We start from the raw sequence: 18,363 nt of genomic DNA on the forward strand, positions 1-18,363 counted from the left end.
TCTCCACTTGGCAGAGGTAGTGTAAAGTGAGGAGGGTCTTACATGGGCTTTAATCCTGTGCTGAATGTCATCGTACAAATGTGGCTTTTCCACAAGCCCAGATAAGAGCCGGTGAAAGCGAAGACGGGAGATTTCAATTTCACGTTACAGTGACTTCTGTGCACAAGCGTGTATATGAGCATGAGTGCATGGACACGTATGTTTATGGAACAGACACACTTGTTGAGTTGAGCCTGACCCGTTGGTTTGATTACATGGATTACAGCAGTGACATACAGTAAGCTGCGAGGGACAAAGAGCAGCTACACCACTAATCTGCTTGTCTGAGCTGATGTAGAGACAGAAAGAGAGAAGTCACTCCGGCATTCATGGCTAAGGTTTCACTGGAAAAACACCCAACTCATGATACACGCATTTCTGCGACACGTGGAACCCAGAGTTTGTGACGGGACAAACACGTCCACAGGTTTGAAAGCACGGACACACACCCTCGTTCGTTTGTCATTAATTAGAGACTTCACGTCACATCCACACGACCTCATTTTCATCTGCCCAGGGAGCATCAGACATCCACTCAATCCCACGAGCTTTGGAGCACCTTAAATGGAGATGTTTGAAATTGCTGTGAGATCAACTTTAGTTTGAAAAATCGCAAGAAAAAAAAAGATGCATTTACAGCATTTTTAGTAGAGTGTCGTGAATCAAATGGACATTTTTGGGTTTGTTTTATTTTATTTACAAAATGTCTTCTCTTACGCAAATCCCACAAAATCCTGTCAGAACAGTAGTTTGGGATTTTACACAAATCCACGCAACAGTTTCCAGGTTTATGGAGAAGTCGACCGTTTTCACAGTTTTTTTTTTCAAGATTGCTGTCGTTTAACTAGAACCAGGGTTTTCACACCTTGGTTGACACCAAATCAAAGGACATTTCAAGGACTTTCCAGGTGTGATTCCCTGAAATTCAAGGACTGAACGTGCTGACTCAGCTTAAGACGGGAGGACAACTTGTAAGAGGGTCTTGGTCCATGATGGCGTCCTCTTTTATTGATGTGAAGCAGCTCTGCATAAAGTCAGTCTATGTCATTTTCTTGGGTGTCTAGTAATTACAACTCTTTTGTGGAACAGTAGGTGGCGTCACAACAAACAAGGGAGACATTTATCATCTTCTCTTCTTTCTTGCACAACATTCAAGCACTTTCAATGTCTATTTAGGACGATTTTCAAAAACATTCAAGGGCCTTGACATTTTCCTTATTTAATTCACAAACTCATTAAGGATTTCAAGGTGGAAACCCTGGAGAACACCCATAATCCATCCAATGCCTCTAGAGACCACCATTGTTTTACCTACTACCAACATATTCACCACTTCATTCATTGGAAATCCTAATTTCATGGCTGGTTCACTTCTTTTCTCTTTTCATCTCATAAACTAAAATAAAGCTCCTTTTCTATTTGCCGCTGTTGTTTCTCATTAATTGAATTTCTAAAACATTTACATCAGCCAGTGTGTGGTCAGAGTCTTGTTGTGTTTTTTGGGGGTGTGGTCAGTGTCTTGTCATGTTTTTTGGGGGTGTGGTCAGAGTCTTGTTATATTTTTTGGTGGTGTGGTCAGAATCTTGTTGTATTTGGGGGTGTGGCCAGAGTCTTGTAGTGTATGTTTTTTGGGGGTGTGATAGCTTGGACGTAGATTACATTTACATTTAATCATTTAGCAGACGCAACTTACAAGAGAGGAATAAGCTCCGTAGAAGAAGTCTGGAAAGAACTCCACTCGATAGGAACAGTGGACTGATAGAGGGTGAGTGAAGGGGAGGGGCTAAGGTGCAGGGGAGGGGCTAAGGTAAGTGCTAGGACAGAAGATGCTCTTGGAAGATAGAAAGGGACACCCCCTGTTCTGGTAGCACTCGGTAGATCATTCCACCAGCGTGGAACGACACATGAGAAGAGTCTGGATTGTCTTGTGCGGGGTGTTGGCACCGCCAGACCACAGTCCTTTGATGAACGGAGCAGTCGAGGGGTAACATGAGCCTTTAGGAGAGCATTTAAGTCAGTGGGAGCAGACCCATGAAACACTTTGCAGGCTAGCATCAGTGATTTGAATTTGATGCGGGCGGCTAACAGTAGCCAGAGCAGCTCAATGAGCAGAGGGGTGACATCTGTAGTGGTTTCACAGCACAGGTCGGGAGGCCTGTTAGCAGGGAGATGAGCAGAGCCTGTACTAGCAGCTGGTACAGGTCTGATTTTTCTTATATTGAATAGTGCAGAAGCAACGTGAGCTGTAAAGGTCAACAGGTCATTAACTGGCTATCTTGGAAGGAGTCAGAGATCGGGAGTGGATGTTAAGATTAGGTCTGGACGCAGATTGTTTTCCTGTTTAAATGAAAACACAGTAGTATGAATGTGGCTTCACTTTCACTCAGGTCAGGGGGTTTTACACTGTTTTTTAAGCATGGGGCCCAAACGAGAAGTTTATCCTGCAGCTTTAGGACTCAGGGGCTTTAAAAGGTTTTACTGCCGTGTCAGACCGGCGTTCACCCCGCAGCCAAACGCCTGTGACCCAGTATGGGATTTGAAGTTCAACAAACAAGCAGGTCTGTAAAGGTCAATGATATAAAATATCAGGAAGTGCATTCTTCTGAGGGCAGGTGGGCCATCACAACTAATTACCCTGCAAAAAATCAATTACGAAGGAAAGTGCGGCTGTTTGGACAAACGGTAACGCAGCACATCTTTGTTTTCACACCAGTTCCCAGAAGAAGTGGGCGACCTTTGGGAAAGTGTTGGTGTAGCGTGAGAAATAAACTGCAGCCTGCTGTTACACGAGGCTTAATTAGTGGTCAGCCGCTAACGTAGAGTGGCAGCGCAGGGGTTGTTGCTCTCGCCGCTGACTCTGCACCGCGGGAGGAAACAGGAAAATTCCTGTTCGCTTCCCTCTTCAATTCTACGAGGAGTGTCCGGTGGCAGCTTTGGTGTTATTACAATATGGAAAGAAAATATTAAAACACCTTTTGCTATTACTTGTTAAAATACATTTAGCTTTATTACGCTACCACAGTATTAGCACAGGTGTCGGCCTCCATCATAAATATTCACGTTGTATTAGGCACTTAGTGTTTTTACAGTATATTTTTGCTGTGTTTAGTAGGGACGGCGTTTCTTTAAAGGGAAAGTTCAGGATCTGAAGTGGGCTGAGGGACGTTAATGTGATGAAGTTGAACTGGACTCAGTCAAAGTTCCACAGCTCCTGCAAAGAAAAAGCGTCGACTGCTTTTTCTGCCACACGAGGGTCGCGGGTCACCGGAGCCGATCCCAGCTCACACTGTGGACCAGTTGCCAGTCCATCGGAGGACAAACACGCAGAGACAACAACAATTCACCTCTGCATGAGGAAACACACTGAACTGGCACATACTGAGTGAGAACTGCACTGTAATAATACAGATATTATATTATGATATTATGGTGCTCACTTCTTACCCCTCTCCTGTCATCGCCTACATTTTTGGGGCAAGTTGTGCTTCACTGTGTGAATGAACTCTCTGTAAACACCCAGAAAACAACCTCGTTTGAGTCGTAATGATCACGTACGAGTGAGCAGGTGTGAATCCTCCACTCCTCCGACAGCACACCCCCCCCCCCACGTCTATGATTGGCAGTCTCACTGTGGGTCTGTGGCCTTAACCCCCCCCTGAGACCTGAGGGTGTGAGGTATATTTTATGTGTGTGTGTGTGTGCGCACAGGAAGTCCGAGCATAAAATAACAAAATAACAGGTTTAAAATGAAATGACTGCGGTTCCCTTTTTTCCTCTGTCTCCCAAATCCCTACACCTCCCTCCATCAGTGAGTCTTTGTGGATGTTCATACTTTCTCTATGGGATGTAATCCAGCTTTAACAGGGGATCTGACCTCGAGAGCATCCTGCTGAGACTCACACACACACACACACACACACACACAGAAACACACTCAAGTGCCTCCCCAGGTGCAAGTTCCTCCTGAGGGAAGGACTTTTGTGTTCAGCCATCTTCATAATCTCACAAAACACTGTTATAATCCCGCTAGAATCCCTCTATGTGTCTATTTTAGGCACACACACACGCACACGCACACACATCGTACACACACACACATGTGCACACACACACACACACACACATGCACACACACACAAACACACACACATGACACACACACAACACACACATGTGCACACACACATGTGCACACACACACACACACACACACACATGTACATGTGCACACACACATGCACACACACACGCACACACACACACACACAGGCACACACACATGCACACACGCACACACGCACACACACACACATACACACGCACACACACATGCGCACACACATTTACACGCACACACACACACACACACATTTTACATACACACACATCACACACAATACACACACTGCCACACACACATGCACGCTGCACACACACATACACACACACACACATACCACACACACACATGCACACACACACACACGCACACACACACACACACATGCACATGCACATTGACACACACACACACCACACACACACACATACACACACATACACACACACATACACACACACACACGTACACACATACACGCACACACACACACACACACACACACACATGCACACACACACACACACGCTTGCCAATATCTTCCCTTCATATTTGACCTCAACATCATGACTTTCCACCACAACATCTCTAATATTCTCGCTCTCTGCGAGCAAACCGCAGAAACGCTTGGATGTGCGAGCGTGTCTGTGGCGACGACATCTGAAGGAGCGATGGAGATAGGTGATAAGGAGTGAAGGGAAGGAGTGAGGGAAGGAGGGCTGAAGGGTGCACTGATTTATGAGTGCGGTTTACAGACAAGACACCGTCTCACCTGACATGTTCAGGCAGAGAGCGGAGGATGAGTGGCTTCAGAGGAGAGCATTGCAGCTCACTGACGTACAGTAATAATAATAATTGACAGAGTCACATCATGTACGTGTTCACTTACACACACAGAGTCACGACGGAGCTCATGTTTGAGGCGTAACAACATTGTTCTCTGTGTAAACGCTGCTCGTAACATCACAGATACAAGCAGCGAGCTTTAATAACTTGTAATTCAAAGTCATCGTGTCTCACCTTCACAGTCCAAGATGGCCGCTCCCAGACAACTGTCCTCATGTCCTCACAACTCTGTCTTCATGTCCTCACACCTCTGTCCTTGTGTCCTCACACCTCTGTCCTTGTGTCCTCATGTCTCACACCTCTGTCTGCACCTCTGTCCTTGTGTCTCACACCTCTGTTCATGTCCTCACACCTCTGTCCTCGTGTCCTCACACCTCTGTCCTTGTGTCCTTCATGTCCTCATACCTCTGTCTTCATGTCCTCACACCTCACACCTGTCTTCATGTCCTCATACCTCTGTCCTGTGTCCTCACACCTCTGTCCTTGTGTCCTCTCTGTCCTTGTGTACTCACACCTCTGTCTTCATGTCTCACACCTCTGTCCTCGTGTCCTCTGTCCTTATGTCCTCACATCTCTGTCCTTGTGTCACACCTCTGTCCTCTGTCCTTCACACTCTGTCCTTGTGTCCTCACACCTCTGTCCTTGTGTCCTCACACCTCTGTCCTCGTGTCCTCACACCTCTGTGTCCTCACATGTCCTCACACCTCTGTCCTTGTGTCCTCACACCTCTGTCCTTGTGTCCTCACCTCTGTCCTTGTGTACTCACATCTGTCTTCATGTCCTCACACCTCTGTCCTCGTGTCCTCACACCTCTGTGTCTCACATGTCTCCTCACACTCTGTCTGTCTGTCCTCACACCTCTGTCTTCATGTCCTCACCTCTGTCTTCATGTCCTCATACCTCTGTCCTGTCCTCACACCTCCTTGTGTCCTCACACCTCTGTCCTCGTGTCCTCACACCTGTCTTCATGTCCTCACACCTCTGTCCTCAGTGGACATGTTGAGGACAAGATTATTGGACTTTCTTAAAACCCTTGAAACGTCCCCAGTCTGCACAAAGCCTGTAAACGTTTGACAGATAATGAAGAGTCTATTTGTCAGTGTCTCGCTGTCCTCTCGTTGCCTCTGATTGTCCTGAATCAGGGTCGTACCCTTGTGCAGGTTTAGTTAATCGTCAAACCTTCCTGCTATCATTAAATAATACAGTTTATTACAGAGTTACAAAGGCTGCAGACACAGAGCTTTAAAGTTGCTCTCGTCGTCTTTTGGGTTTTCTTACAACTTCCTCTCACGGTGTCACAATCGTGGGAACATTGACATAACAGTCAGAACAACATGCAGAATCTTCCAGAACCTTCTACAGCATGCTATTAAAGCTTGGCTAACTTCCTGTCTGTTGCTGCCATTAGCGCTGATTTGGCATGGTAAAGTAGGCGTGGCCTGGTGACAGACAACAAAGGAGGACGTCGAAGAAACACCGCTATCCTGTCGCCCGATCAGCTGACTGTCGTGGCTCTACTGCACCATTTTACTCTGGTACCAACAGAAGAGTGCCAAAGAATTGTGGACTTCTTGCTCCTATAAATAACAAAGTGTTGTTCAGTACAGTTCAAAATGTTCTTGTTTCTCAGGGGGAATTCGTTTTGCAAAAAAATAATACTGATCAAATATCAGGTTTATAGGATCTGTCATCAAAGTGCAATAAAAGGAACTGCAAAAATAAAGAAAATTGATCTCATTGATTGCACATGGAACAAAGGTAACGTTATATGTCTGAGTTCTTTATCTTTAGACTCTGGGGAGCCTGGATCTCCATCCAGAAGTAGATGGTCACATCTGGACAGGATGGACAGAGCCTTCTGTGAAAGTTGGACCAAACACTTTTGTTTTGCAGACAAACGTTGCCATGAAAGGAGATTAAACAGATTAAACGGTTAAAATTGACCCAATAAATGATCTGTAAAATGAAGCCATCAAAGTCTTTCCAACATTAAAGGAACTCAAAGAAAAAAAGAATGTCTCTGCAGATGTTTTTCGTGATGTCCTGAGGTGACGGGAACATTGTGGAGTTTTCCCTCAAATCAGTGGCCATTTCCTTGATTAGTTGTGGGATTTTTCTCCATTTACTGTCAGCGTAAAGAGACGCAGAGACTCGTGTCACCGAGTGAACGCTTCACATCAGCGAGATCTGTCAGAGTCTACCAGCGACAAGATTTCACTGTCAGCAGCTTTGTGTGTGCGAGTTTATGAGCCAGAGCCTCTCTGGTGAAAACTGAGTAAGCACTGCAGTGTCATTTCAATTACACATACCCAGGAAACAAAAGTAAGTGCTTATTGTCCTTTGGCACACGTGTTTGTGCACTTAAACCCAACAAATGTCAAAGTAACCCTCAACTGCCTGAGTGAGACTCGTGCCCAAAAGTTTGTTTTCAATGCCAAAGCGGCACGACTGCCAAGAAACAAACAAGACGGCCCAAAACTTAACCACTGCATTTTAGCATCATGCTTTAATAAAGCTGCTGAGGTCAGAGCCATCACAGGAGAACACCAGACAGACTGATTATTGATTAGAAACTGAGACGCGGCGATCATGAAGACGGTGACCTTTGCTGTAAGGTCAGGGATCGGTTTGGTTTCACTAAGTTCCTGCTGTTTATTTACTTCCTGCTCTGCAAACGTGACGTGACGTCATCAGACTGAGAGTCACGAGCGCGACGTCAAAGCCAACAGCTGGAGATCAAAGTTAAAAAGACTTAAAAATGCGACTTATAAACCCAAATTCTACTTAACATTCCAAAGTCCTTGTGAGGACATGTTGGCTGGTCTTTCAGAGTTAAGACCTGGTTTTAGGGTTAGAATTAGGTTTAGGTTTAGGTTATTGTTAAGGTAAGAGTTAGGGTTAGTCACTCATTTGTGATGGTTAAGGTAAGGGTAAGGCTAAGGGTAAGGGGCTAGTGAATGAATTATTTCTATGATGTGTCCTCACTAAGATGTAAAAAAAACAAGTGTGTGTGTGTGTTTGGTAGACTGTGTGGACAAACCTATCTTTGTGAGGACATGTTGGCTGGTCCACACAAACTTTAAAGGGCATCTTCAGGGTTAAGACCTGGTTTTAGGGTCATGGTTTCAGGAATCCATGATGTCTTTGAGGATCCTCACGAAGGATGTGTGTGTGTGTGTGTGTGTGTGTGATGAGTGTGTCCAGACGAGCAGCTGTGTATGATCCTCACATCAGGTGTCTCGCTGTCCACTCACTCTTTTTTTCACACACAGAAAAAAACAGGAATAAACTTGTCTGCCCGTCCTTCCTCCTCCTCCTCCTCCTCCCTCCTCCTGTCTCTCAGTGTGTGTGTGTGTGTGTGTGTCTCTGGGTCCCGTCTGTCCACAGCTTCACACGCTGACAGCGTCAATCACTGCTCTTCATTGAGCTACTTCAAGGTGATATTGTGCGTGGCGTTTAAACACTAATGTGTTTCTGTCAAATCACTCACGACGTCACACGCGGTGGAGGCGGCGGGGCGTGTTCCTACCTCACATGTTGCACAACTTTTTATTTTATTTAAAAGATTTCTGTAATTTGTCTTTTTCGCCTTTTTCCGACATAAATCTAATTAAACTGAATCCTGTTTGTTGTGATTTGATTTTTTCTTTTGTGCACTTCCATTAGCTCCATGGCTAATCTACGCGTTTGAACAAAGGCGTCCTAACACGTTTGAGCTAGCCGCGTCAAATTTGTTAATGATTAAAAGTCTACATTAAAAGGCGTGGCCTCAGTGTTCCGACAAAGGAAAAGTACTTTAAAATTCCACTTTTGGAAAGCTTTAACGTAACTGTTGTCGTTGTTGTTGTTGTTGTTGTCGTTGTGTGTGTTTCTCAGGTGCAGCTCAGTTTATTGATGTTTTCTCTCTCTCTCCACTCACGTTCAACGTGGGAGAACGACCTTTGACCCCGCAGCCCGACGACGCTGACAGCTGACAGAGGGATGTCCCCGGTCAAACGCCTCCGCTGACCTCCAGGCTGCGGGTCAGTGGACACCAAAGACACGAGGCACACGTGTGTGTGTGTGTGTGTGTGTGTGTGTGTGTGTGTGCAGACAGCAGGTTGGAGGTCTCACTCTGTCTAGATTTCACAAAACAAATTCATTTAGACTCAAAGACGAGGGTCCAGGAACCCATCAGACATGTCCCGAGGACACTTGTGATGATAACACGGGGAAGGTATTTGTGCCATCATCAGCACGCCGTCATCCATGCGCGGAAGATAATAGATGTTTACTATTGTTCCCACATCAAATTCAAGGACTTTCCAGGACCAATTCCTTCAAATTCAAGGACAGAATGTGCTGACACAGCTTAAGACAGAGGACAACTTGTAAGAGCATCTCGTTCCATGATGGCGTCCTCTTTTATTGATGTGCAGCAGCTCTGCATCTGGACAAGTGATTGTCCTCCAAGTCCGTCTTTGTCTTTTGTCTTTGGTGAGACAGAGATCATCACGGCGTCATTTTCTCTTTCTTTCTTAACTTTACTCGCTCATTGTTCTGCACGGAATCTCACGTCAGCGGCGGAGAGAGAGACAGTGGACAGTGAGCCATGATGTCTCCACGTCTGTCCTGTGTCGGCCTCGTCTACATCCATTAAGCAACGCGGGGCATCCACCGCTGTTTCACTGCTGATCCACCGCTGATCCACCGGTGTTCCACTGCTTCCCCACTGTTTTATTTATGAGGAGTCATTCCAGCCTAAAGCTTACAGGAAGCTACAGAAGCTTTTTATGGCTTTACATTTTTATTTTTATTTTCAAATGTCAGTGTTCTTTCTCATATTTCATATGCAGCGTTTATGCTCATGTTTTTACATGAGCAGGATAAACACCTGATAGAAGACTGATCCGGGTTCTCTATCGGTCTGTCCCTGCTGGAGGGAGGATCGTCCACCTGTCAACACGATCCACACACTTCTGATGTTTGTGTCCGTGACTCACAAACACTGTGAGGTCCCTGTCCCTGTCCCTGTCCATGTCCCTGTCCCTGTCCCTGTCCCTGTCCATGCGGGTCATCATCCGTTTTTCAGACGTTGAAAATGTTTCCTCTGGGTTTTCTCTGTCGTCTAAAAAACAACTCTCACTGCATTCTGAGGACTCCGGGTCGGTGGGCTGGTTTTCCCTCTAACAAACAGTAGGGGGCAGTAGAGACAATCCGCCAGTCTCCTCACAACAATTTACATTTAACCATCACAATGACTCTGAGGATGTTAAGTGGCTTTAACCCTCTTATGACCATCATTTATGTAGATTTTATGGCTGTAGATGAGTTCTTAAGATAACTTTCACTTTCCACTTATTCAACCCTTTAAGAATCATGCTACTGAGAAGCTGACAAAATCACCAAAGGCGGAGTCACACCCTGGACGGATCAACAGTCCGTAGTTTTCTAGAGTCTAAGAGTCTAAGGTGGATGGTGGAGTTACGGTCCCAGAAGATCAGAGTCCAGATTCAAACATGGTATTTTAGTTTGGGAGACTTGAGTCTCGTGATTCAGATTCTCTGTGTAAGATGTGAATCCACACGTGAGACACATGCAGACGTACAAACACGGCACCGGGCAAATGAAAGCCATCTTCTTGACTTGTTTGAACCTGAACAAGGCCTCACTGCTTCCTGCACACAAACATATTTCTGTCCCCACTTGGAAAAGCCTCTCAGCCTCTTTTCACTTCATTCAGTACAAATAACTTCACGGTGGGATAAAAGCATAACGTTTCCAGAAAACCTCTCTCTCTCTCTCTCTCTCTCTCTCTCTCTCCCCGTCAACTACCACTCATTTCTGCCTCACTTTTTTTTTCCCTCCGACCCCCTTCCTCATGTCCTCGTTGTCCAAAAAGGACATTCTTATTTCATTAGAGGAGGAGGAGGAGGAGGAGGTGGGGGTGTCCTGGAGGCCAAGAGGGTAAACAAAACCTCTGTAATCAACAGCAGGACGTACACAACCGCACAGCGGGCCAATGGGAGTGCAGTGTCCTCTGAAGACACAGCCATGGCTAACCAATACAAATCCACACCTGGACACTTGGAAGTGGAACCTGCCAACTCCAACTCAGCACTTAGGTTTGTGTGGAATTCACAATGTGGCCTCACACTGAGAGCCAGGGGATACGACATGAGCCCGGTCACGGCTAACGCGCATCGCCCACAAAGATACTGACACACACACACGGATCCGCGGCTATTTGTCTATCTGCGCTGTCATCTCTGTTTGCTCGTATTAGGGAGGGCTCACTCAGGGACAGGATATGGGGATTAGGCCTGGCCTTATTGCGCTGTAGCTACACGCCGCTAAATAGCTCCCATCTGTTCTCCCATAGAGAAACGGCTAATACTTGTTAGCTGTGCTCGCGTCGCGCGCTGCCAGAATAACAGCGGCGGATAGATGAGCGGCGCTGATATCACCAGCCACAACACCGCGCTGCGCTAAAGGCTAATGTGCCCGGCTTATTCTATTAGATTGGGATAAGAGGCACTAACACACACACACACACACACACACACATATGCTATGGTGATATCTGATTGGAGATACCAAAGCAGGAGGCTATAGTCACTGGTTTACCTTGAAGGCGTGTATATATACGTCGGAGCTGGGAGAGCTCGAAAAATCCCCCAAAAAGAGGTGGAAAAGACCTGGAGTTATGGAAAAAAGATGGAGCGATGGAAAGAGCCGGAGAAAGAGGGCAGTGTGGTCTGTTTCATTACGGTGAATCCTGACACTGCTGCATTCTCAGCACACATGGACTGGATTATAGGGCTATGTGGGCTGCTCCGGCACTGTATAGCTCAGCAATGTACACACACACACACACACACACACACACACACGCACACACACATAAACATCACAACTGGAGGTTTTTCACCGCGAGCTCGGAGACGAACCGCTCACAGGCTGCAGGACGCTTCATCCACGGCGACTAAGTCACCGAGGTTGCTCGTGATGGTCCACCTGTGGATTAGAGTCCACCTCACCCCCACATTGACACACGCCCACTTCTACTCTTCCTCTTCCTCTCTCATCTGTCGCATTTCCATCTTTTCTTTTTCAAATTAGCTCCAAGCAAACCAAAACCTCTTTCTGCGTTCAAAGGCATCCTGATTCCATGGGGGGGCCAGAATTATCCTTTATGACTCTGCATTCTTTATTTTATGCTTTTTCAGCTCACAGACATAAAGAAGTAGAACAATGGGCGGGGCTTGAGTGAGTGTAGGTTTGTAATTAACTTCACCACACACTGGCACACAGCAGGGGTGGAAGGAGGAGAGACGGACTCATCCATCTCTGCTTTTTCTCACCATGTCGTTTTGATCACCTCTGGCTCTCCTCGAGGCTGCCGGTCATGTGCAGGTCTAATAAGGCGACGTTACCTACGGCGCCGCAGCGCGACCTGCGTGTGACGACTGCACAGAGTCGGCCGTAAACCACACGACCAACATGGGAGTCTTTAGTCGAGCCCAAGGAGCCGAGTTCTATTACGCTCTCTTCTGTCAGAGTCGGGTAATGCTGTGGTTATTGTGGTGCCATCAAATTTCCCAGCTAACGGTTACTTGAGCTCACTGGAGAAGTCTATTGTGTAGATGATCATTAAAGAGCATTAAAGTGGGAGTCCAGCTTTTTAAAAAGGAGCTTGTTTGAGTTACTGACCCACAGGCAGATTTTAAAACAACACAGATGCTCTGACATTAGACATTTATTCAAATCTATTCCATCTTAAGAACATGTTTGCTTCTTAATCGTGCTGTTACGCAGCAGTTTGTGTCACATCTCACTCTCCCACACCAAGGTCCAGAGAGAACATCACAGCACGCAGGAGGTGTTGATCCACTGCGGCCTCCATCACTCACATCAATCAAGTTTTATCTTTATGAACAAAAGCAGGAAACAGGCAAAACTCTATGGACTTTGGTGCAGGAGAATGAGAAGTTTCCAGTGTGAGTACATGTGTGAGTAACAGTGAGATTAAGTGGCATTAGTGTTGCTAAGTGGTTAAGTTAAGTTTTACACAGTCATGTTCTCACTGAGGGTGTACCAGACTGGTTCTCGGCGCCAAAGTCAGTGTGAACTATGTGTCAGGCCCTCAACCACACGACAGGAAAAACGCGAACTATGCCTTTATTAACTCTCTTTGTAGTAGAAACTTACTGGAGGAAGGCGTCTGGTGGAGGGCGGTCATCATGCCCAAATTCCCTCTTCATCATCCTGTGAGAGAAATAGAAGAAACATGTCATCAACCATCCACTCACCATCAACTTTAATATCATACTTCAATTTAAAAGACATATGGCAGAGGACGGCGTCCCTTTAAAACAAACTTTATTGGACCAAATGTGGCTCAGTGGTTACGCTTTTTTACAAGTGGAGTCTCGTCATTGCCCAATCCTCTGTTCCTCCTAACCCCCGCGGCTTTTAATTGAGCCGCGGCCAAGCCCTAGCCTGCATAATGCTAAACTGAGCCCAGGCAACGAGGAGACAATGCTAACGCTACGGCAAAAAAACAAAACAAACACACACTCGCACACGAGGGACTTGGCTTCAGTCCCACAGCAGCTACGCTCCGACTGAGTGCTTGTGACAGCCGTGATAAACTACACCGACGCAGCTAAGCTAGAGATATAATGGCCTTTCAGTGGAACATGCTACATGCTAAATGCTAACAGGCAGTGAGCGGCTGTGACAGGCGGCGTAAACAAAGCCAGACGTGTAACGACTCATTCTGCCAGGTTGCACACACACACACACACACACACACAAACCATACGTGCTACTTCTCATAAACGCGGAGTGGGCGGCGTGCAGAAGAAACAACAACAACCCTGAAAAGAAAAAGGTGGTACAGTCCTGTCTCTGATAAACATATTAAGGCTGTTTCTCATTTCCTCGTGCGGCTGCTGCCAAGTATCTGGCAGCGGAGCTGGCACACGGCTAAACGAGAACAACGTGAACACAATATGCCCGTCAAAGTACACACACGCACACACACACACACTGTGCAGACACATCTCAAGAGACTAAAGCCACTTCCTGAACTTGTCTCCTCTTATTAGATTTCACCTGTCTTCAGGGGGGCGGAGCTATGGCACGTTCAGACCATGCAAATTTATGAAACAAATATTCTCAGAACCCGGCGTCTGCTGTTTGTCTTACTTCCTGCTCTGACGTGTCGTCACTGAAGAGTCAAAGCAACAATAAAAACTTAAAGAAACTCCGCCCACATCGCGGCGGAGCTATAGTAAAACCATACACGGCCGAGTGGATAGAGTGGAAAACGCCAAAAGACACAAATTTCATCCATCTATTTTCTGGCGCTTCATCCTGCACATGAGGGTCGCTGGTGCCAATCCCAGCTGACGGAGGGTGAGAGGCGGAGTCACAGCCTGGACACGCCAGTCCATCACAGTGATACACAGACACCAACAACCATTCACTCTCACATTTAGAGTTCCCAAATGATCTAATCCATAAATCTGAACCTGGAGAAAACATGCAATTATCCTCCTCCTCCTCCTCCTGTCCTCCTCTTCCTCACATATACTTCACACACATTATTGTTATTATATGTTATTCGTTTCATTTTCGATCCAGTCAAAGTTCCTCAGCTCCCTAGTTTATACGCATGTACCGCAGTTTGAGAACCTGCTGCCACAGTTGTTTCCTGTGGATGACGACGTTTCCTGAAACTGTGCCGTGTTTTTCAAAACGACTGCTGCTGTGTGATGTCAAACGCTTGGTGCTGACGCCGCGTCCCGTGACCGCGGTCACGAGACGAGAACCGTTTGTACACGATCAGCGTTCCAGGACGGAGACGGACGAATGAGCTCTGAAGGACATGTGGTCTGGACGCCGTGTGTTGTCCGTTTGTGCTAACATGTTTGTTTAGTTGTGTGTGTGTGTGTGTGTGTGTGTGTTTGAGCTCATGCAAATGTGGTCGGCGCTCTGTTATTCATGGCTCGGCCTGTATCTTGGAAAGGCAGTGCGGTCTCCGGGGTGAGCGTACAGCCCCTTCTTCATCATCATTATCATTATCATCATCAATCATCCTCCCAGTGGCGTTTTCTGGACCCGGCCGTGCAGCGCGCTGAACCGCCGGCCCCCGGCCACACTCGGGTTTTATATTTGAAATTTGAAGAATTGGGACAGGAGAGAGAAATGAAAGAGACGGATGAAGAGACGAGACGGAAAAGAGCAAGAGGAGGGAAAAGAAAAACAAGACGCTCGCTTGCGTTCAAGGAAACAAAAGAAACCCCCCCACACACACACACACACACACTTCACCACCTCATTTGGTCAAAGATCAGATTTGAGGAGGCTGGCTGACCTCTGACCTCTGACCACCAATCCCTCTGGTGTGTGTGTGTGTGTGTGATCTCTGTGGGGTCATTTTGTTTGGGCTCCACAAATTTAAAGGGCTTTTTCAGAGTTTAGACCTGGTTTAAGGGTAAGGGTTAGAATTGGATTTGGGTTCAGTTTAGGGTAAGGGCTAACGGTTAGGCACTTAGTTGTGATGGTTAAGGTTAAGATAAGGGGCTAGGGAATGCATTAAGTCAATGATGTGTCCTCACTAAGATATAAAAACAAGTTTGTGTGTATGTGTATGTGTTGCACTCGTTGTGTGTATATATACTGTACATATGTTTCTGTGATGAATGCTCTTATAAACACAGGCCTGGGTCATTGAATGCATCTCCTAGCTGCTCCTGTAAACGCTGCATCACTTTAACTTTGCTCTCATTTGTGTTTGTTTTCTTGCAGAAACAAACTTTAAATTCTTTATTGTTTTTTTTTCTTCCGCACGTTTTGGGAGACACTTTCTCTCTGTCTCTGTTTCTGTGATTTTTTTGTCAAACAATGTCGCGTTTATGGAGAACTTTTCCGAAACGACAGAGAAACAGATTGTTTACGCCTCGTCCGTGTGTCAGAATCCAACGCCACAGGAACTTTTAATCACGAGGATAAAATGTGAATCTTTTCTTTAGGAGGGATCTGCGCAGACATTAGCGCGTTAGCTTCTGACAGCTCGTGTATTTACATGTGTATGAATATGCATCGCCGCAGGGATTTTCTACCTGAGTCCAAAACTCCCACATCTGTTCTACTTGATATGCACTATTACATATTTCCAGACTTTATAAATGTTCCTGAAGCGGCTGAATAAACTGGAGTCAAACGTGCACTGGGGATTCCCTGTCTCCAAAACACACACACACACACACACACACACACTCATATCCATGTATCACACCACAAATACCTTGGCCGCGAGGACACGAGGGAAGGACGCGATCGCTTGTTTGATGTTTTCCTTTTTGACTTTTTACGTTTGCGGACGGTTTTTGATTCCTTGAAGAATGTGAGGCGCCTGGGATTGATTGACACACACACACACATTTGAACTGTATCTCTTCCAGGAGTGTACATGCATGTTAAAATCTATTTTTGTGTAACGTTATAGGAAGAATTTACGTCTAACTTTATTGCTTTTATATACTTTGGTGTGTGGAAGAAAAAGCTGACGTGAAACAGCCTCAAAATCAGCCTCCAATCCCGGACGGAGCACTTTCAGACGCTCGCTGTGTAGTTATTAGGTTATGTTATGTTATGTTTTACATCTGACTTGCTAGAATAATATTTTCAAGCTATTAAATCTCCCTATTGTTGCGTCGTATTTCAGAACACTTGTAACCACAGTATGCTTCGTATTAGCCCGGACAGCAGGGGGCCTCTTTTTTAGTATCACACATTACTCCCCTGCACTTTGCATGTATAAATATCCTTCCGTCAGTGCGGCTCTGTTTTACTGCGGCGCTGTTTATAGTGTTTGACATGTGAAACAGTAGCTCGCTGTAAGTGATATTTTAACTCTTCAAGTCGGACTGAAAAAAGCCAAAGAAAGTATTATTAATGTTGCTGGGAAAGCTTGTTAAGAATGTCGGGGAATAATAAAATAACTCATAAATTTATGTTGATTGGCCGAATTAGAGTCTCTATTAAAGTTTCGATTTTTTTTTTTCATGTCCACACGAGGGATCAGTGAGTGTTCACACTTCACACAGATGAAAGTTGATTTGGTGAACAAATAAATACATTCAGTGTTCGATGAAAGTTAACGCTCGTTTAAATTTACGCACGGACGCCAAAACACACACGGTGAGTTTCCACCGAGTGGAACGCGCCGCGCACAGTAGCATACAGATAAATACCAGCAAACGAACCAGCCCCGATGGTTCCTTCCCTTTGGATACAGGAGTAAAATGGTACGGTCAGGGGCGGAGCTACACCGGTTCTACCACGACGCCCTGTTGAGACAAACAGCCACAAGTCGAGCTGCTGGACGTCCTCCATTGTTGTGCGTGGTGTCGTGTTCTCGTCACTCGTGTGTTTCCATTCATGTTACGAGTCCTGATCTTAGTCGGACTAAGACAATAATTCACTTTTCTTACTTACACGTTAGTCTGACTAAAATGGAGCTAATCTTAGTCGGACTAACATACCCGGATAATATGATTCATAGTCCGATTACTCCTGCATGTAAACACTTAGTCAGACTATAGTCAGACTTGTCCAAAATGTCCTCCCTGGTCTTTGTCCCTGAAGTACAAAGAGTCACGTAAAGGTCAACAGGATACTGATACTAGCTCATAGAGAGATACAGCGCCACCTACAGAGACTCTGTAAATGTTGTCGTTCTCCTGTGAGGAGACTTCCCAGAGTTCTGCACTTGAAATGTTCGGACCAGAACTAACTTTGTAACTTTGTTCTTGTTCCTGCAGAGTACGTTTAGTCAGACTAAGACCTTAGCTTGACTAAAGCCCAGGTACAGGAACTGTTCTCAGTCCAAACACAAACCGGGACCAGGACCAGGACTGAACCTAACTGTACCAAACCAAACCTGCGTGGTCACACTTCAGTGCTGGGACGACGGTGGATCAGTGGAGATGAGAAGGACGAGGGTTTGCGTGTGTGAATGGGTGCGGTGTAAAGTGTGTTTGAGTGGACAACAAAATGAACACACACAGAGTGGAATTCCCCACAATCGATGTCTGTGATGGATTTATGTCGCAATTAAAAAATTAGACATGCTTATCAGCTGATGTCAGGACAATGAAATCAGCTCCATCTCTCTTTGAAGATTCTCCCGTGAGCGGTTTCATCTGGGTACATCGTATCAACAAACACACAGGTGTGCGTCTGCACGCACACACACACACACACACACACACACATGTGCGGGCACGTGAACGCTGTGTTGCCGATAACAACACGATGTTTGTTCCTCAGCTGTCTTCAAACAGACACATTAAGTGTGTCCTCGG

At 46.0% G+C, this 18,363-nt stretch overlaps 1 protein-coding gene across 1 annotated transcript in view; it reads right to left on the bottom strand.

The window, feature by feature from the left end:
- LOC122777319 (ERC protein 2-like) overlaps positions 1–18,363 on the bottom strand; it is a 106,075-nt gene that overhangs the window by 43,399 nt on the left and 44,313 nt on the right. The window contains exon 4 of the mRNA XM_044038483.1: positions 13,196–13,252. Within this exon, the coding sequence (XP_043894418.1) occupies positions 13,226–13,252 (27 nt within the window). The 3' untranslated portion in view covers positions 13,196–13,225. The remainder of the gene's footprint in view (positions 1–13,195; positions 13,253–18,363) is intronic.

The sequence above is a fragment of the Solea senegalensis genome, linkage group LG11 (assembly GCF_019176455.1).
Source record: "Solea senegalensis isolate Sse05_10M linkage group LG11, IFAPA_SoseM_1, whole genome shotgun sequence".
Lineage (NCBI taxonomy): Eukaryota > Metazoa > Chordata > Actinopteri > Pleuronectiformes > Soleidae > Solea > Solea senegalensis.